General features: G+C 41.4%; 1 protein-coding gene across 1 annotated transcript in view; it reads left to right on the top strand.

Moving 5' to 3' along the window:
* Positions 1-20,960, top strand: part of SLC7A11 (solute carrier family 7 member 11) — an 88,153-nt gene that overhangs the window by 18,398 nt on the left and 48,795 nt on the right. The window contains exons 4-6 of the mRNA XM_030564803.1: positions 5,859-5,984; positions 13,109-13,208; positions 18,945-18,989. Coding sequence (XP_030420663.1) covers positions 5,859-5,984; positions 13,109-13,208; positions 18,945-18,989 — 271 coding nt within the window. The remainder of the gene's footprint in view (positions 1-5,858; positions 5,985-13,108; positions 13,209-18,944; positions 18,990-20,960) is intronic.

Consider the following 20,960-nt stretch of genomic DNA (forward strand, 5'->3'; position numbering starts at 1 on the left):
CACACTCAGTAGCTTATAAGTTTTGTAATGATACCTTACAGGGGTTCTTTTGCATGAAGCATATTCCAGTTACATTATATTCACTCATTTAGCATATTTTTATAAAGCCATATAGACTGCAGCGTCACAGTGACCAACAGAGAGGTAAAGGGAAACACTGATGGATGGGGTTTAGTGTTTACTTTTCTGTAATGATGTAGCATTTTGTGTATTATATCAGATAGTGCACATATATCCAGGGATCTGAAAGTCTGACTCTTCTATGAGCAGTATTATCTAGTGTATTTAATTATTATTATTATTATTAGTAGTAGTAGTATGGCTGTGTACAAAGTTCCCCATCCAGATTGGAGTCTCTGTTTCCTTTCAAGGGTTTGATATAGCCTAAGTCAAACTGCAAGTCAGCTACCCCATCTCTTGTCCTTCTCACCTGCTTCTGTGTCTCTTTTCTCTATGTGCCGACATTGCTGATTATGCAGAGTGATAAAACTGCTGTTTGCAGCTCTCTGGCTCACCCAAGTTATCTTTATCATCTCAGATGGGAATAAAATAGTTGGAAGCATCATGGAACTATGTGTTAGTAATAAGAGAGATTTTGTTCTGTAGCCTTACCATCTTGTCCTCTGATCTTCTCAGCAAGCAAGATTTACAAGATGATAAAGGTTGGGCTGGATTAGTATTTGGATGGGAACATTCCCAGAAAAGTCCACAATTATGTTAATGGTTCAGAAAGTGAGGTAGTTCCCTTTAGAGCAGTACTAAAACTGTGTTCCTATATTGTGTTAGGGGGCACTGTGCTGCTGCAGTTGCCATATTTCAGATGAGAATTAAAACTGAGCTCCTGGACAATGAATCAATTTTAAAATTCCATTATTAATTAATTTATTATTTTATAGCTCCAAAGAGCATGCTAGACACACAATACCCTCTGTAGTCATACTAAACCTTAGCAATTTTGGGCTGACTTTGGAAGCAAATTACTTGTGTCTACCATCGTAATCAATTGCTGCCCACAATTATCAGACCTCTATGCACAGGGCCAGCCTAAGGATTTTAGTGAGGGTTAGTGAGACAATTCTTTGGGAGTACACCCCAAACTTAACTAATTCATTATACATAAAAAGTGATTGTATGGGGGATGATCTTTAAATTCTTCCCTGGCTCTGCTTACAGAAGTGGAAGCCATCTGCCTCTTCCTTTCAAACTTTGCATTCATTTTATGTCAATTTGTGTATTCCAAGTTCATCTTTGCAAAGAGGAGGGCTAGCAACATACTTTTTCTTCTTAAGGAGATGCTCAGCTTTCATTTCACGTTTGTGTTTCCCCCAAATCATAGGTCCCTTAGCTGCAGACTTTGCAGGGCCAAAAGGCCTATATTACATGCAGTTTCAATTCTAGCACAATCGGAGAGTGAGAGAGTGTTATATATACACACAGTGCATAGCGGTCTTATATTCTTGGGGATAAATTACACTATATAAGTGTATTGAACTGTATTATTACTATGTAACCTGAGTAGAAATGGCCCAGTTAATACTGTATATCCAATCACTTCACTTGATCTCCATATCAAATGAGCAGGTAAAGAGGTTTCAGCTATACAAAGCTGAGAGTCTGAGAACAGATCAACTGCTCATGTATGGTTTAAGAGTTTTTAACTTGTTTATTTGTATTTTGGGGCTCTAGAGAGGACTCAAATTTCCCTTGTCTTTGAGTTCTGCCCCATCATCAAGTACCCCAGATATATACCCTTCCTAAACACAGGCAATATTGTTCTGGGAAAGTGTGGTCATCAGAGCTGTGCAGAATATCAATATTTCCTGGGGGGGGGAAAACCAAAACCCTGACATTTTTGTTTGGCCAAATCATCATTTTACATTATTTCAGAGTTTACACAATCCCGCTAACTTCTTTTTCTCCAGTATAGCAATTGCAAATGGCATCAGTTATGACTAAGGCTATGTTTTAGTCACAGTATTTTTAGTAAATGTCATGGACAGGTCACATCAGTAAACAAAAATTCATGGCCTGGGACCTGACTAAACTTTGGGCTTGGGGGGAAGTCTGGGGGTGCTTCAGGTGCTGTGGGCGGGGGGGGGGGGTAAGGCCTGGGACCCCTGCTGGTGCTGGGGGGGAAGTGGGCGGTGGCCACGTGGTCCAGGACCCCTGCTTGTGCTTGGGGGGTGGGAGGCAAGGTTGGCAGGCTTCCTATCCAGCTCCTGCAGCTCTGGGGAGGGAAGGTCAGGGGGCTCTGTGCCCCCGCCACAAGCTCTGGCTGCACAGCTCCCATTGGATGGGAACAGCAGCCAATGGGAGCTGTGGGGCCGGTACCTCCAGGCCGGGACAGCATGCAGAGCCCCCTGGCCCCTCTGCCTAGGAGCTAGAGAGACATGCCAGCTGCTTTCAGGGCGCCCCTCCCCTCACAGGTAAGCTCCACCCCGTACCCCAATCCCTGTACCTGAACCCCGGTCCGCACCCAAACTGCCCCAGCAGCAGCCTAGGCGACTGGCCCAGGGACTGCTTGATCTGCTTGGGCAGCCCTGGAGCCAGCTGGACTGGCCGCTGCAGAGGTCATAGAAAGTCTCAGAATCTGTGACCTCCGTGATAGACACGCAGCCTTAGTTATGACTAAATCAGTCCCCTTTGGCAGATTTCAGATAAGCAGCTTAAATAAAGACTTTTCTTCACTGAGATGCTTTTGTATTCCAGATCAAGATTTATGCCTTCTGTGCCTCCTTTTCAGTTGGTACACACAGATGTTCAAATAGCAACATATTTAGGCTAATGTGGGCTGTTACTTCTCACAAGCACTTAGGCCATAAAAGCCTGTCATGGCTTCTATTCTCCACTATCTTCTTCCTTCTCTCTTCTAAAATCACACTGCTGTTATAAAACACAGGTACAAATACCACAGGTAGACAGACTTATGCTAGCTTTGCTAGAACTAGTGTGCTAAAAATAGCAGTGTGGACGTTGTGCCACGGGTGGTGGCTTGGACTGGTCACCTGAGCTCAGACCCAAGGGTCAGGCGGATCTGGGTGTCTAGTGTCAGCCAGTGCCTCAGTGTCCACACTACTACTTTTAGTGCATTATCTCAAGCAAAGCTGTGTGTGAGTCTGTCTGCCCATGCTGGGAATCACACCTCCTCTCTGCAGTACAGACATACTGTTAGGCTCGTGCAGATTGCCACTGACGTCACTCAGGCTCTGCAGTAGCATAGATACCTTCTGTGCCTGAACAGATCTGATTGCAACATTGGGCTCATGCATGTTCAGTCTTTAATTGCATTTTTCTCTCTCTTCCTGTTCAACTGCAAACCCACAACTAAGCAGCCACAAAGTAGCTGGCCACCCCATTTCTGGTTTTGCCTTGGCTGAGATCACAGGAAACATCTGTGAGTTTCTAATGTGCCCACAAACAGAGGAGATTGTGTTCAAGCAAACACGACCCACCTATGAATGTATGGCTTGTGCATGAGCTAAACCAGTAGGTATCTCTACACTGCAATAAGAAAGCTGTGGTACTGAATCTCAGACCCTGGGTCAGCTGACTTGGGCTCACAGGGCTGGGCTTGCAGTGCTATAAAATTGCAATGTAGATGTTTAGCCTTGGGCTGGAACCCAGGCTTGGAACCCCTCCTTGCTTGAGATCCCTGCAGTGAACGTCTGCACTACAACTTGCAGCCCTGCGGCCCAGCCCTGCAAGCCCAAGTCAGCTGACCTGGGCCAGCCACAGCTGTACCACAGGTCTTTTATTGCAGTCTAGACATAACCTGTGTGAACTGAAATTATCATTCTCTCAGCTGTAGTTCTCACTAGTTGTTTGCTATGTGATAAAAATCTTGGGTGCATATCAGGAAGTTGATCAACTTATTAAAAACCAGTGAGAACAGAATAGTTCTCTTTGAGGCAGAGTTGCTCATGTTACTTACTCTGTGCTGAGTTGTGTAACTGAATGTTCTTGGCATGGAACTTGAACTCTGCATGAGCTGAATGGAAGGTTTAAAATACTAAGCTGAAAATTTCATCTTATATTTGTATTGTGCCCCCTGCCTCTGCTTTGTCTTGTGCAAGAACCACAATACAAATATAAACTGAAATTTCTAGAAAATTTGAAATAAAGCACTGAATAACTTCTGGCATTGGATTTCTTAGTGACTTACACAGTGCAGGTATATCTGCTGTTTAAAATGTATTTTGCTGAATTTTCAATTAAATGCTTACGGGTAGCTGCGAAAATTGACAATGTAAAAGAGTATATGATCAACAACCAGTCAGTCCAACATATATAAGGATTTAGGGCCTGATTCAGAACTGTGTTACTCCACTTTAGAACAGGAGGAACTTTTAACACTTAAATCAACTGAATTATATCAGTGTCAAGTGTCACCGAGGTGAATCAGGCTCCCAGCACTTTATATGTGTTGCCAGGTCGACGTATGTACACAGGAATTATAAAGCAAAACACAAAATATTCTGACTACAAGGAGATTTTGCAGAAGTCAGACAATTTTGTTTTTTGTGGTAGCCCAAAAGAGACTGTCTCAGTTCTGAAGTACAGTAAAACCTTGGTCCGTTTTGCTGGTTAATCATCATCCGTAGTCCTAGAGCCGACTTGTAAAGACACATGATGAAGCAGTAGCTCTAGCCACTGGAGAGTCTGTACAGGGCCAGACCTGCAACACCTGCATGAATATTTGCTAAGTCCACGTTTCAGGCTCTGAATGGGCACTCCTAAATTGTGACTTTATAAATCCAGTGGTGTGTGAGATATCTGGTAGTCTGGATAAACCAGTTCTCCTAAGAAGGCTTTGGAGTAAGGAAGGATTCTGATGTAAAGCTGATTCATTAGTCCTTCTAGATGGAAACAGAGAGAGGATCAATTGATAGGCTTGCACTATCACATTCACCCTTTTCTCCAGCCAGGGATTAAAAACTGTATTCTTCTTTTGGCTAGCAATAGGGTTTTGTACTCTATATAATTATTCGTTTACTAATACCTCCTCTCTTGCTACGGGCATATAATTACATATGCCAGAATAACTGGGATAGAATTAGATGCTTCTTTGTCAGTCAGGGCCCCATTAAGAACCACAGTGTACTTGCCCTGATGTGTAGGGCACACAATTTGGGGGTGAGAATGAAAGGATCCTTCCTTCCCCTTCTGCTGTCTTTGCATATGAGCTGGACACAGGCCCAAACTTGGCACTGGAGGACTGCAAGGCCTCTGTGCATATAGCACCACAACAGTGCTAGAATTCCCAAAGATGGTTGCGAAGTTCTTTGCAACCTCATCCCCTTGTGGCTGGTGTAATATGATCCTAAAAGAGGATAAGTAGTGAGAAGAAGAGTAAGTGGAAATAAAGGCAGAGATGTCGCTAGGGGCAAATTTATGCAGAGCCTAAGTGAGAGTGAGAAGCTTTAATTTTATTATTAATTATGGTTTTAAAAATGCAATTCTACAATCAAGCCAACATTAACACTGAGGCCCAGAGTGATGGGATGTGCAATGAATTTTTTAATCAAAAGCAGTGTTATATCAGCCCATCCATTACCAACAGTTAACAATTCTGACTCTGAGTAAGTGACAAGCTATAATTTGAGGTGGAAAGAGCTAGGCAGATAGTGAAGAGATTGATGGTTGGAGCAGTGGGACAGAAAGATGGGTTCAGCAGAGGCATTTAGCATAGGATGGGGAGGGGAAAGGTGAGGGTGTAACAGAGGGAAAAAGTTATTAGGATGTCTCTGTTTTCTTTCATGTGTAAGAATCCACTATTCAGTATTATTCAGTTTTTAGTTTACAGTGCCTTCGATGGGATGAGCACTTCTGATTAACTTTCACCTCTTCTTCTCTTGCAGCAGTGGTAATGGTCCTGAATAGCATGAGTGTCAGCTGGAGTGCTCGCATCCAGATTTTCCTTACCTTTTGCAAGCTCGTAGCAATTTTGATAATTATAGTCCCTGGAGTTATGCAGCTAATTAAAGGTATGAACTAAAAAGTAAATGCTTTTTAAATGCTTTTTCTCTCCCTTCCCCCCACCCTCTCTGCCACCAAATAGTGCTTATACCAGCAAAATCTCTTAATAAGTCTCTGCTTGTTTAACTTGAGTTCTGTACTGTCATGCAATTGATTGGAAGTGGAACTACACTGGGATGAACTGGTATTTATGGCAGCATGCCAATGAGAGTATCGAGTCTGGATCCAGCATGTTAAATGAAGAAGCACAGAATTGCTCCTTTCAGCATCCAAACTTTTATTTGAAGTGAAGACTCTCTGTAGAAAGAATCAGTTTTAATGGCAGATGGGCATGTCTTGTTCCTCTAAATATTTTAATAAATTGGACATTAAGAATTCATTGCTATATGTTATGAATTAGCAACAGGAATGTTCAGGGTTCAGAATTTTCACAAAGTTATGATCATATCAAAATATGCAATGTAGCTCCCAAATATTAAAATACTTGTGGTAAAATATTGTGTCTGCATGGGAGAAAGATGTTGTTCCTGGTGTTGGCCTTTGCAGATGTTTAAACTAGCAGACCTGCCCGTATGTGATTGTATTAGAAGCTCATGGACGTGTTACTAATACCAAGGGAAAGAATAAATATAAAACCAAGACAGCAGGGCTAATGCAAACTCAGTGAAGGAAGTCTGAAGAGTCTCTATATTGTCATTGTTTAAATGTTACTGTAACAAAGCACAAAAAAGTCATTCAGAGTAGGGGAGTAAGAAGAGCCGTTGATTTTAATAAAGCTCATTGGTAGATCTTATCTGGCAAAAATTTCATATGTTATCAATTCAGGAGGATACTTTTACAATATTTCATATAGCCTCAAACCTGCATCAAAAACACAGGATGTCTGTCCATCATATCCGACAATGATGTCATGGCATCTCATGTATTCTCTTGTGGCTCTATAGTCCAGTTTGTGCGGGGCAAGGTCATGAGCAGATGTCATCTAGGAATGCCACTGAAAAACTTGGCATGATGCTTGGCCCTTTTTTCAATGCGTTTTTCACACCTGTCTTTCTCAGAATGTTTACAATGTTTATCGATAGTTACTCTCCATTCAGGTCTGTCATAGGCTGTGTCTTCAAAGTCATCAATACTTACACTGCATGAGTTGATATTCTGCTTAAGGGCATCTTTGAAGCATTTATGTTGACTGCTCTTCCTATATTTTCCTAGTTCCAGCTTACCATAAAGAACTCTTTTGGAGGAATCTGTTACCACCCATTCTGATAACGCGACCTGCCCATCTAAGCTGGGCTTTGATAATCATTAGTTTGATGCTGTTTGTTTCTTCTCTCTCAAGGATGTTGATATTTGACACTTTGTCTTGCCGGCAGAACTACAGAATAGAACAAAGACAATGGATGTAAAAGCTTTCAAGTTGCTTGATGTGTCTGTAGTAAACTGTCCATGTTTCACATCCATATAAAAGGGGTGCTATCAAAGCAGCATTGTATGTCAGTTCTGGCAACAGTTTGAAGGTAGGCCGGTTGAGGATACTATGGGAAAGTCTTCCAAAAGCCTGGCTCGCCTTTGTATTCTGTTTGATATTTCTTGACCCAGGGAACTATCATTTAAGATACTACTGCCAAGATATGGCCATTCTTTAGTTTGGTACCGGTGATGCTTTCTTTCATCAGGGTTGGAAAGGACCTCAGGAGATCATCTGGTCTAGCCCCCTGCTCAAAGGGGGACCAATCCCCAGACAGATTTTTACCCCAGTTCCCTAAATAGCCTCCTCAAGGATTGAACTCACAACTGGGGTTTAGCAGGCCAATGCTCAAAACACTGAGCTATCCCTCCTCCCATATTTGCTGATGATTGGCTCAGTGGATGATGGGACTGGTTGGAAGAGGACTTCATTTTTTTCCAGGCTGATGAGTCCAAACTGTTTAGTTGCTTCTGAGAACCTCTCAAGGATGAGCTGTAAGTCACTTTCACTGTGACTAAGTAGAGCACAAACATCTGCAAAGAGAGCTTCACAAATGAGTGCCTCAAGGACTTTTGTCTTTGCAGCAAGTCTTCAGAGATTGAAGAGTCCTCCATCAGTTACGTACCTTATGCATATTCCTTTTTGACAGCTATCATATCCATAATTTAGAATGGCTACAAAGAAGAGACCACAGATGACTGGTGCCAGCATGCAGCCATGTTTCACCCTGTTAGATATGGGGAATTGTTTAGAGAGGTCACCATCTGAGAGTTCTTGATCAGACATGTCTTCATGGAATCGACATGCGATGTTAATGAATTGGGTAGCCAAACTTTTCTAGAACTTTCCAGAGGCCATGTTCAGTGTCAAGCACTATTTTTAGATCCATGAAGACAACATGCAGTTCCATGTTTTGTTCAATGCATTTTTCCTGAATCTACCTAACAACAAAAATCATGTCTATGGTGCACCGACCCAATCTAAATCCTAATTTGATCTCTGATGGAAGCTTCTCTGACACTGTTTTGACAAGCTGATTTGAGCAAAATGAGACCTGATGATGTAACGCGATCAATTTTTTCCTTTGAGTTTTCCTTGATGAAATGGATGTCTCAACTTTGCTATATTCAATTGCGGTTTGATCTATTCAGCATTGTTTCAATGAAGAGCAACAATGTGTAAATTGAAAATGGCTGATCATCCTGTGGTCAGTCCAACAGTTTGCTCCTCACATTGCTCTGGTGATCTTGATATCCCTGATAACTCTGCCATATAATTACATAGTCAATCAGGTGCTTGGATCTTGGATGCCTCAACAAAGTTTCATATTTGTCAGCTTGCCTGAAGATTGTGTCAGTAATAACAAACTCATGTTCAGTACAGTTGTTGAGGAGGAGACCACTCCTGTTAAATTTTCTCTTTTCCAATTCTAGCATTAAAATCTACCAGAAGTATGAGTTTGTCTTCACTGGTATACATTTGGTTATGTCATCCAAATCAAAACAGAACTGTTCTTTCAATTATTCATGGCTGGAGCACAAGCATGAATAATTAGGAGTCAAAATATCATGATAGGAGTCACAATATCATGAATTTCCAATGGAAAATTGTAGAGTAATTCGGTGTTCATTTTTGCCCGCAGGTAAGTATCTCAGTGATTTCAGGCAGCTCTATTTAATGGTAAAGCCAATGCCATCAATTGTGTCTTCTTCTGCTGGTTTCCCTTTTTAAAAAAAAAGCTGTAGTCACCTTCTAGTTCATTATGGAGCCTTCATCTTCAGGTTTGGTTTTGCTGAGGGCAGCTATGCTGTTGCTGTATCTAGCAGGTTTTCTTGCAATTAATGCTGTACATCTTTTAAATCTTAATGTGGTATCTTTGTCCATTAGGGTCTGTATGTTCCATGTAACCATAGAGAGAGCTCTTGTTTTATAGAAAAACAAGAGAGATGTTACTGAACATCCTTGCTCCCCAGGGTTCAAAGTTGAGCAACCAGTGTCCCAGGTCTCCTGTGTACAAGTTTGTGATTGTGACTCCAAGTGTTCAGCTACACCTGACACTTCACTCACCCATCATTGCAGACTTTTTTTCTTAATGATTTGTGAATGCCTGTGAGTGAGGATTTTTAGGTGAGAAGTCTGTTGCACATGGGCAATCTCACTTTCTCGGCTGCTGAAGTTGGAGAACAGTGACACAAAAGGTCACGATGACTGGAAACTACATAAGATGCAGGGGATAGTCATTGACGTCTTTTGTGCTTTATCAGGACTTATGTATTTTACAATACAATTTGCAGTGCCTTTTTAGATGTTGGACCTAGAGGTCTCTTCCACTTGGTGCACCAAAGCGGATTTAATATGCTGAGGGTCATCAACACAGTGGACTTTCTATAAAGAACTTGATCCTGAATCCTAGGCAGCAAAAATGTTTAGCAATGCCCCAGGTGAATGAGCAGCCCTTTTACAGGACAGCACTGCTCACCCTAGCAAGTCAAAGGGCTAGGAAAGGTGCCCTAATCATTGCCTGCCCAAATGTAATCTGAACAATTCATCACAACTGGTGGATCATTCTATAAGAAAAACAAGCGATCAACAACAGTGTACACACACACACACACACACACACTCTGTCTCTCTCTCTCTCTCACAGAGTAGTGGATTCAGATTTTCTCAGGGCCATAGATGACTCACTTTTTAAATTCTCATTAGCCAGTTACCGTGTCTTAAACAAAAGTTTTCCACTCTAGGTCTTTGTCTAATCACTAGACAGATTCCTGATCTCATGTGTTTTGTTTTCTTTTTCATAGCCACTCCTCCTCCTTCCTCTCACTTTCACATTAATAAAAATACTCTTTTTTTACTCATCTCTTAATATCCTTGGAGTGGACCAAATAGTTAGTGCCTTGCTCAGGGCTAGCTCCAATTACTTATGTTGAGTAGAACCATTGATTTCCCCATGTGACCCACACCCAGCATTGGCTTCCCAGGGTGCTTTTGCCTTGTGTGTCAAACCAGCTATGCTAAATGGTGTCCCCCCTGAATCATTTCTTCTGTCCACTCTGTCCTCTCACAGCCCCACAACCCTCTACCTCCATATGCTGTCAGTGAGGCTACTCACAGAATAAGGTACTTCTCATTCTGAGTGAGGCTGGAAGAATCTGGCTTTCAATTTTTTTCAGTCATTACTCAGGCAAAATTCACATCAGCTTCAGTGATGTAATGGAATTCTATTATTATATTATACCATGTACTGTATTATACCATTCAGCCACGAGGTGGTGCAGTGTGAGAAAATACGTTATTTAAAATTACCCTCAGCAATACCTGACAGAGCATTAAAGGATCTTAGTATAAACACATCTAGTGTGTACAAGCAAGCTCTGTAGCCAGTCCATATCTGCTACAGGAACATGACAAATGAGGAGTTTGAAATGAATAAAGATGGAGTGAAAACTCAGTAAGGAGTTCAGGATTTGACCCTTTGATAATTAGAACACTGAACAGAATTCTGCACAGGCTTACAACTTCCTAGAAAATCTAACACATAACAATGCCAGAGCAGTCTTACAAGCTACACTGAATCCAGTAACATTATAGCAGAGAATGAGAGTAACTCTTGTTGAGGGGAATTACACAGATACACGTTTCAAGCTTACTGTTAGTTACAGCACACATGTGCAGTGCCAGTTTTCCCCAGCAGATTCGGTTACAATATTCCTGTGCCGGCAGGATAGATGGATCTATAACCAAACCTTTCTTTCTGTGTGGAAACTCTTCACTGCATCTTCCAAATGTGAATGTTTGTGAAGTGGGGAGTAGCAAAACCCTGAATTCCTGAGATATGAATGTACACGTCCTACAGGGAAGAACTTGTTTTGTCAATTTCCCCCTCTTCCATTATCTTTTTAAAATGAGCAGAAGTGCATTCAAAACAATCTGTACAGGAAATTGAATAGGGAAATTTTTTAGAACAATCTGTGAAAAATATGAGCACATAGCCTATTATGATATGTCGGTAGCCACCTTCTGGGTACTATTTTCAATATGTTTACCCGCAAGTGTTTGGATTGATAGCTATATAATTCTTGCTTAGTATAATTTGACTCATGGTTATGAATATTCTGTGGTAGAAATCTACTGGATGCTAATAGCTTAAATGCTGGACAGATTTTAGCTATCAATTCCGTTTTTCAAAAAATCTGTTTATAAGTGAAATGCTGGCAGTGTTTTTTGTGATTTAAATTTTAAAGTATAATTATAGAGAATAATTACAAAAAATTAAGAGCCTGATTCTGTTCTCATTTGTGTTAGTGTAAATCAGGAATAGCTCCACTGAAGTCAGTGGAATTACAGCACTGTGAGTGCACTAGGAATGAAGCCCAAGAAAGAAAATGGAATAAACACAGAAGTTCCAATTCTGATGTTACATAACTGTGTGCACCTCCCATTGAAGCCCCTGAAAGCCTCCTGGAGCCAATGGCAGAATTTGGCCTAAAAGGTCTTAGCCAGACATTTCAAATTCAGAATTTGAACCTTCTCTTTTCCCAAATGTCAGATCTGGGGGGGGATTGGTTAACTTTTCCGTTTCTAGTGATACAGCAATATTGTGCTTCTCATGTGACAGCTGGTTCAGGAACCAGCTTTTTGGCTAGCAGTAAATGTGAAAAATAGGTACATTGATTTACATGTTTAAAATGTACATTAATATTGAATACAGATGAGTGCACAATGTATATTCAGCCATTTATCCAATACATTTTCTGTTTGCAAATTGCCAATAGGATTTTCTCAAACTTCTTTATTTGAAATTATCCACCAAATAATTTCTTAAGAGAATTTTTGGCTGTAGCTCACCTGTATCATATACAATCTGTATTAGCTGGACATATGGATCATACATTTTGTTCCTATTTCATGATTAGAGGAGATTAGCTGTTTCTGCAAATAGTCAGCAAAATTTGAGTAAAGCTGGCCCTTTTGGCAAACAATACAACCAACTCCTTTCCTAGGGTACGTCTACACTACAGGATAATTTCGAATTAACTTAAACCGGTTTTATTAAACAGATATTATAAAGTCGATTGCACGCGTCCACACTAGGCACATTAATTCGGCGGTGTGCGTCCATGGTCTGAGGCTAGCATCGATTTCCGGAGCGTTGCACTGTGGGTAGCTATCACTATAACTATCTGGCCAATAACTTCGATTTGCGGCCACACTAACCCTAAATTGATATGTTAATTTTAGCGTTACTCCCCTTGTTGGGGAGGAGTACAGAAATTGATTTTAAGAGCCCTTTAAATCGATTTAAAGTGCATTGTAGTGTGGACGGGTACAGCGTTAAATCGATTTAACGCTGTTAAAATCGGTTTAACAGCGTAGAGTGGACGAGGCCCTAGAGTGGAAAGTGAATGCAATCAGGACACAGTCTCAGTGCCAGACTATGACCCCTTACTCACACTGATGAGTATATACTCCCAAATAGTCCTGTTGATATCAGTTGAACTATCTGGGTGAGTAACTTCTCCATGCTGTGATTTTTTTTTGTAACAAGGGAAAAGGAGAGTAGATGGTCAATGTAGTAGTAGTCATGGGTACATTTTTTTTAAATTGTCTAGTGAATATTTCAAAGGTTATATTTAAGTATCATTTCTATTTCTATTGCAGGAGAAACACAGCACTTTAAAGATGCATTTGCAGGGAATGATGCCAGTGTTATGGGATTACCTCTCGCTTTTTATTCAGGAATGTATGCCTATTCAGGCTGGTAAGTAGTCCAAAGATGTCCACTTGTATTATAGATTGTATGCTGTAACAAAGGCATGTATCTAAGTGTAAAAAATGACTAACATGTCTTATATTGTAAGATCATAGAAGATTAGGGTTGGAAGAGACCTCAGGAGGTTATCTAGTCCAAACACCTGCTCAAAGCAGGACCAACCCCAACTAAAACATCCCAGCCAGGACTTTGTCAAGCCAGGCCTTAAAAACCTCTAAAGATAGAGATTCCACCACATACCTAGGTAACCCATTCCAATGCTTCACCGCCTCCTGGTGAAATAGTTTTTCCTAATATCCAACCTAGATATCCCGCCCTGCAACTTGAGACCATTGCTTCTTGTTCTGTCATCTACCACCACTGAGAACAGCTGAGCTCCATCCTCTTTGAAACCCCCCCATCAGGTAGTCGAAGGCTGCTATTAAATCCCCCCCTCATTCTTCTCTTCTGCAGACTAAATAAGCCCAGATCCCTCAGCCTCTCCTCATAAGTCATGTAATCATTTTTATTGTCCTCCGCTGGACTCTTCAGTTTGTCCACATTCTTTCTGCAGTGGGGGGCTCAAAACTGGACACGATACTCCAGATGTGGCCTCACCAGTGCCGAATAGAGGGGAATAATCACTTCCCTTGATCTACTGGCAAACCTCCTACTAATACAGCCCAATATGCCATTAGTCTTCTTGGCAACAAGGGCACACAGCTGGCTCATATCCAACTTCTAATCCACTGTAATCCCCAGATCCTTTTCTGCAGAACTGCCACTTAGCCAGTCAGTCTCCAGCCTGTAGCAGTGCATGGGATTCTTCCATGTTAAGTGCAGGACTCTGCACTTGTCCTTGTTGAATCTCATCAGATTTCTTTTGGTCCAATCCTCCAATTTGTCTAGGTCACTCTGGACCCTATACTTACCCTCTAGTGTATCTACCTCTCCCTGCAGCTTAGTGTCATCTGCAAACTTACTGAGGGTGCAATCCATCCCATCATCGAGATCATTAATGAAGATGTTGAACAAAACTGGCCCCAGGACCGAACCATGGGGCACTCTGCTGGATACCGGCTGCCAACTAGACATCAAGCCATCGATCACTACCTGATGAGCCCAATGATCTAGCCAGCTTTCTATCCATTTTATAATCTATTCATCCAATCCATACTTCTTTAACTTGCTGGCAAGAATACTGTGGGAGACCATATCAAAAGCTTTGCTAAAGTTAAGGTATATCACATCCACCACTTTCCCCGTATCCACAGAGCCAGTTATCTCATCATAGAAGACAATCAAGTTGGTCAGGCATGACTTGCCCTTGATGAATCCATGTTGACTATTCCTGATCACCTTCCTCTCTTCCAAGTGCTTCAAAATGGATTCCTAAGGACCTGCTCCATGATTTTTCCAGGGACTGAGGTGAGGCTGACCTGTTTGTAGTTCCCTGGTTTCTCCTTCTTCCCTTTTTTAAAGATGGGCACATCAGCCAACTCCCTCAACACTCTTGGATGCATTACAGCTGGTCCCATGGACTTGTGCATATCCAGCTTTTCTAAATAGTCCTTAACTTTTTCTTTCACCACGGAGGTTTGCTCATCTTCTCTCCACACTGTGCTGTCCAGTGCAGCAATCTAGAAGCTGACCTTGTCTGTGAAGACCAAGGCAAAAAAAAGCATTGAGTACTTCAGCTTTTTCCACATCATCTGTCACTGTGTTACCTCCTCCATTCAGTAAGAGTCCCACACTTTCCCTGACCACCTTCTTGTTGCTAACATACCTGTAGAAACCCTTCTTGTTACCCTTCACATCCCTTGCTAGATGCAACTCCAGTTGTACTTTGGCCTTCTGATTACACCTCTGCATGCTCGAGCAATATTTTTATACTTTTCTCTAGCAATCTGTCCAAGTTTCTACTTCTTGTAAGCTTCCTTTCTGTGTTTAAGCTCACCAGAGATTTCTCTGTTAAGCCAATCTGGTCACTTGCCATATTTGCTATTCTTTCTGCACATCGGGATGGTTTGTTTCTGCACCCTCAATAAGGCTTCTTTAAAATACAGTCAGCTCTCCTGGTCTCCTTTCCTCCTCATATTAGCCTCTCAGAGGATCCTGCCCATCAGTTCCCTGAGGGAGTCAGAGTCTGCTTTTCTGAAGTCCAATTTCCATATTCTGCTGCTCTCCTTTTTGTCAGGATCCTGAATTCAACCATCTCATGTATATCTTGTTTTAATGTATTAAGGGACAGATTTTGCTGCTTTTACTTATGTTCAGTAGTTACTTTGTGGGTAGTCTCATCAAGGAAAGAGAGTATTTTTGCAGAGTAAGGTGAGTAAGCATGGACGAATCTGGCTCAGAATAATTATTGATTTACATTTTTGGCCTCAGGATAGAACTGAGGTGAACAAGGAGGAATATACTTTAATTCTCATAATCTATTTTAATTAAAAGCAAACAGGAAAAAACATTCCCTTTGTTAAATATATGGTTATGTTATGCTATACAAAGCACACAGGATCTTTTATAGGAGAAGACAATACACAGCATTTATTGAAAATACAACAGTTAGCATATGCTTTTTAGTCACACACACACACACACACACACACACACACACACACACACACACACACACACACACACACACACACACACACACACACACAGTCCTGCCAGTTGATGTTTATAGTTACCAGTCTGTTGTAGCTCAAGTCAATCTAATGGCCAGTTAGATTGAGCATGAGTGTGGAACTGGTCTCTTGTCAGTCACGATCTGATGCTCCGAGGCTTTGCAGGACTGAACCCAGAGTTTCATGGCAAAACACCCCAGCTTTATAGTTGTCAATTCCCATTTGAGTCCATGCATTTTGCAATGTCATCCTGTAATCATTAGTCCTTAAGTGTCGTTATCATTTGATGGTTATTGTCGGCTTCTCATCCTTATCTCCTTGTGATAAACCCAGGACAAACAGCTACAAAGGTGGGGTAGTAATTTAGTCCCAGGGGGTTAAAAGGCCTCTCTCAATCCACTGAGGAGAGAGAACCATGGAGAAATAAGGTACAATTGGAACAGGGGTTACTAGCGAACTAATTAGGTTCAGCTGGCTCCAACGGCTTGTGACCTTTTTAAACCCTCCCCTGCATGGAAGTGGGGTGTGTATGTGAGAGAAGCAGGGAAACTGCCAGTAGGCTGGATGCAGCAAGACCCTGAACCTTCCCAGGAAGGAAGGCTGCACTCCCTCCCCAGGAGGGAAGGAAAACAAGCACAAGGGGCTGACTGGGGAAAGGAATACCAGACCCTATGCTTCCGGTAAGGATTTGCCTTGTCCAAGCCTGTGTCTCCAAGGCTAAAAAGGACTGGGCCTGCTGAGGAGAGGAAGGTACTTTGCCACACTCCTATTTGTTGTCTCACCTTCGGGGGTGTCTGCCTCACCTCTGAGGTCGTCAGTGCTGCTAACATGTTTAGTATTGGCTACAATGGATATTTTTTGATTGTCTCCTGGTCTTTCCAAGTCTCTCACTTTTTCTTGACCATCTGGACATTTTTGATGGCTTTTACACCTTATCTTTTCCTGATGCACGCATTCCTCATTCACACAAACAGAAACCTTCAAAGGTATACAGGAGTAAAGTACTAGTCAGCGTGAGCTACAGTATCAGAATCTGGCTCAAAGTATCTTGCTCAGAACTTTGCTCCAAATTCTCTCTCTCCTTGTCACTAACAACACTATTGTAGGCTGGAAACAGGTTGGTGGTTTTAGCTTCTTCCTTATAATTTATTCATGCCCTACAGGTATTCCACATTGTGCACTGTCGATATACTGCGCAGCTGGAGTTTAAAAAGTACTGCAATGCACAGACAGGGTTTATTTTGAGAACTGTTTGAAAGCCTTTTTTCCCCTTTACACACTGCTCACAGGCACTAAAACACTTTGTTTATACAAAGGACAAGGCATGAATGATAAGGGTTTTGGTTTTTTTGGAGGTGGGAGGGATGGCAATGAGTTGAGTCAGATATTTGAATTCTCTGCCAGCCTGTAACTCCCCTTTTGTACAAGGGCATTACAAACATACACAGTGAATTACCGAACAAAACACGTTCAGTTGTGTGGGGGGCACCCTAGAGAATCCACAGGTTCAGAAAATAGAGCTGGTATTTTGAAAGCCAAAAGAAGCCTTCCTGATTATATGAAATCTCTCTCTCCCATCCACCCCTCCTCTCTCTCATTTACCTTTGAAATGGACTCTGGCTGAAAATACTTCCCTTAATGATCATTTTTGTTTTATTGCTACTTTGAAAACTCCTTGTTTGGACACTACTCACCCTTGAGGCTGTAAAATAGGTTTTAAAAATATTATCTTTATACCTTTTAGACCTAGTTCCCTCCCTTTCTCAGCCAAAACACTGAGCGCCTGAAAATTTACATTTAAAATAAAAGGAATCACTTTTTTCCTTTCCTTTCCCAGCTACCGACTTCTAGATCCTTATTTGCTATTTACATAAACAGCACTAACTTTTGCCAGTGCTTCTTCCAAGCTTCCTCTCTTTGTCACTAGCTCAAGCTGATTTCTTTAGAGCAGACCAGACCAGAGCACTATGAGGTATGTCACACAGTAGCCTTGCTCTGTTAGTCACATGTGGCTAATTTAATCCAATAAGATAACTGCGAAGAAGCAGGGCAAAATTTGGTGTTGTGACCCAGGTTACTGGCGGAATTTAATACCTGCCCTAAGAGGCAGTGGTAAAATGAAGAACAAGGATGTTTTATTGGCTATGTCTGGAGTTTTATCTTGCATAGAGCAGGAGCAAAGTATTGTGTATATAAGTGGTGGGTGAAAAGTGAGAAGCAGGACAAAGACTGCAGAGAAACATAGTCTTACATTACTAGGAAGACTGCTACCTGGCCACCAAATTATTTCTGTCTAGTAGCTGGAATGAGATTTAAGAGATGAGCACGTAGCTAAATGCCTTATTAGGCATAAACCAACATCCTTACCTTACTCCCCCCTCCCTTTTTTACTCTGTGCACTTGCAAGTTAGGGAACAATTACTGAAGACGTTTGAGACTTACTGCTGCTCAGTGTGTAGGAGTATGCTTGCTGCATAGCCTTATGTATGCAGATACACAGCTTTGTCTGGCTCTTCCACTGGAGTGCAATGGCCTCATTGATCATGCAGTGGTCAGTGTCATGGCTTGCAGGATTAATGACCTTGGTTGCTGGCTATATATACATGACATTAACTACAACTTCCAGTATTGGCTAAAATCAAGATGGATTCTTTTGAAGTTGCTTCTATTCTGGTTGCTCCAAAGGTCTGGCCAAGGTCACTGATATAATGTTTACAAGACATTCTGTCAAATGCAAGCTTAAGGCTAGGGCCTAAGACTGAGATTTGTGTGGCTTGAGGCGGATTTTTGGCCACATTTTTTTTTCTGTATGTGAGCTTGGGAAAAAGCCATAAGTGCAATGTCATTCCACATTGGCATTGTGTAGGGTTTTGTCTGGTGTCCTGTTCTCTTTGATAACTAGCAAGCCAACTTTTCTTCCAAAATGGAAGGAAGATGGAAGGATAAGTAGGTGTTATTTCCTCCCTTGGTATAATTGCAAAGATAGCTCTGTAAAGAAACTCTGATAATCGACAGGTCTGTTTATTGAATTAAAAACATCTACATGACTGTTGGAAAATTAATCTAGGATGAAAATGCACTAAAGTTTTGTAATTTTCCTCTTATTTTCTAGGTTTTACCTCAATTTTGTAACTGAAGAAGTGGAAAATCCTGAGAAGTAGGTACCTTATTTTCCCCCTTTCATTTTTAAAATGATCATAACACTAAAATGCTGTAGAAAAAGCAATGATTCCTGGAAACTCTGTGTGCTGGTCAAGTTGCTTTTTCCAGCAGATCTGGTATCTGTTTGAACTGCTGTTGCTTGAAGATTTGTTCTTTCTGGCCTTTGGTGACCTTATTGTGCATTCTACTTTCATATGCAGAGAAAGCAGAAGAGTAAGTAGATCTCCAGAGTTCTGAATCTCACCTTTGGGATACGAATAACTCCCAATGGTTTCATTAAGTGCAGGTTACTTGTGTCCTGCTGGGAAGAATCAGGCCCAAGAATGAATCTGAATGCTGTATTATGTGGCAATTTTTCAGTTTTTTAAATAGTGATCTAAACAGCTAATTCTACAGTTCAGCAAAAGAATAACTTGATTTAGTCACACAGGGTACATCTACAGAGCAAGTGGCAACCCACTGCCGTGAGTCTGAAAGCTCACGTCTACAGATTTGGGCTTGTGGGACTCATGCTATGACACTACAAATAGCTGTGTAGACATTTGGGCTTGAGCTGGAGCTCAGGTTCTGAAGACTAAGGAGGGAGGTGGGCTTCAGCCTCCAGCTTGAGCTGCAGTTTCTACACAGCTGTTTTTAGCGCTGTAATCTGAGCCCCACAGCCTGAGTTTGTAGACCCAGGATCTGAGACTTGTAGGGTTATCTCTGTAAATGTTATCCCTGGAGTAACACAACGAGCAACATGAGCATGTGTCAGTCTTTCACAAACAATATGAGCTTGTAGCTCTGGTCACCCGTAAAAAAAAGTTATGGATTTCCTTTTGATTCTTATTGGTTGTCTGCCCCTAATAATTACAAATGAATATTCTCCTTAAAGAAAAAATGGCTAGATTCTGAAAACAAGTCATTCGGCTTCTGAGCTGTGAAAGCCTGAGTAAAGCTATGTAAAGAGGATAAAATGGACTCTTGTGGGCTGTAGGTGCACGTGTGTCTGTATATACATTATAATCTTGTGAGAAAAAAGGAGAGACATCTACATTTCTTTTGGTGGGAGAAAAGAACCTTTTTCTAGCAGTTTTTTTGTTTTGTTTGTTATTAGTGTTATTGCTTATGTTCAAGTATCTGGAATGCTGCAGTAAGTCCTGGGGAGACGGATTAGTGGGCAGAGTGCAGGTGAGGTAGTCAAGGGTTTGTATTAGATAGTATTCCTCTCCTGGATCTGTAAGTTATATGGCTATTAATATATATGAGGTGTTATTTTACAAATGTGCATGTGGACGCACACAAAAATCCCACCAGACTTTCCATATAGTTAAATCTCTTTGAGAACTTGCACACTGAAGAATATGTTGTAATTAAGCAATGTTACTAATTTTTGTTATGGATAATTTTGTGACTGTCCTGCTTCTGATTAGGTCAGCACAAGTTTTTTGCCATTGGGTTAAATGAGTGAGAGATCAGGTACTATACATTTCTCAGCATATTGCCTCTCTGCTGGTTAGAACATAAAGGACACTATTCTTTCTTTAAAAGTACAAATAAAAATATTACATCCCACAGAATATACATATAGTGGGCTAGATCCTTATCTGCCTCTGAGATCTACTCAGTACCACTTGGGAAGAGGAGAGTGTAAAGGTGGCTTTAAGGTAGGGTGACCAGATGTCCTGATTTTATAGGGACAGTCCCTGTTTTGGGGTCTTTTTCTTATATAGGTTCCTATTACTTCCCACCCCCTGTCCTGATTTTTCACATTTGCTGTCTGGTCACCCTACTTTAAGGCTGCCCCAGGTATACCCCTTTCTCATGGAAACATCCAGTCAGGGATTCCCCTTAGGTATGGAGAATCTTTAGAGAGCTGGTTAAACTGGTATTGTAGCTGCTTTGCACAGCGGGAGCAGACCAAAGAATTGTGGAGATATGTATTGTTTCAGAACTCTGATAGTCCAGCTCATTTGATGTGTCCATT

Source organism: Gopherus evgoodei, chromosome 5 (genome assembly GCF_007399415.2).
Source record: "Gopherus evgoodei ecotype Sinaloan lineage chromosome 5, rGopEvg1_v1.p, whole genome shotgun sequence".
NCBI classification, from domain to species: Eukaryota; Metazoa; Chordata; order Testudines; family Testudinidae; genus Gopherus; species Gopherus evgoodei.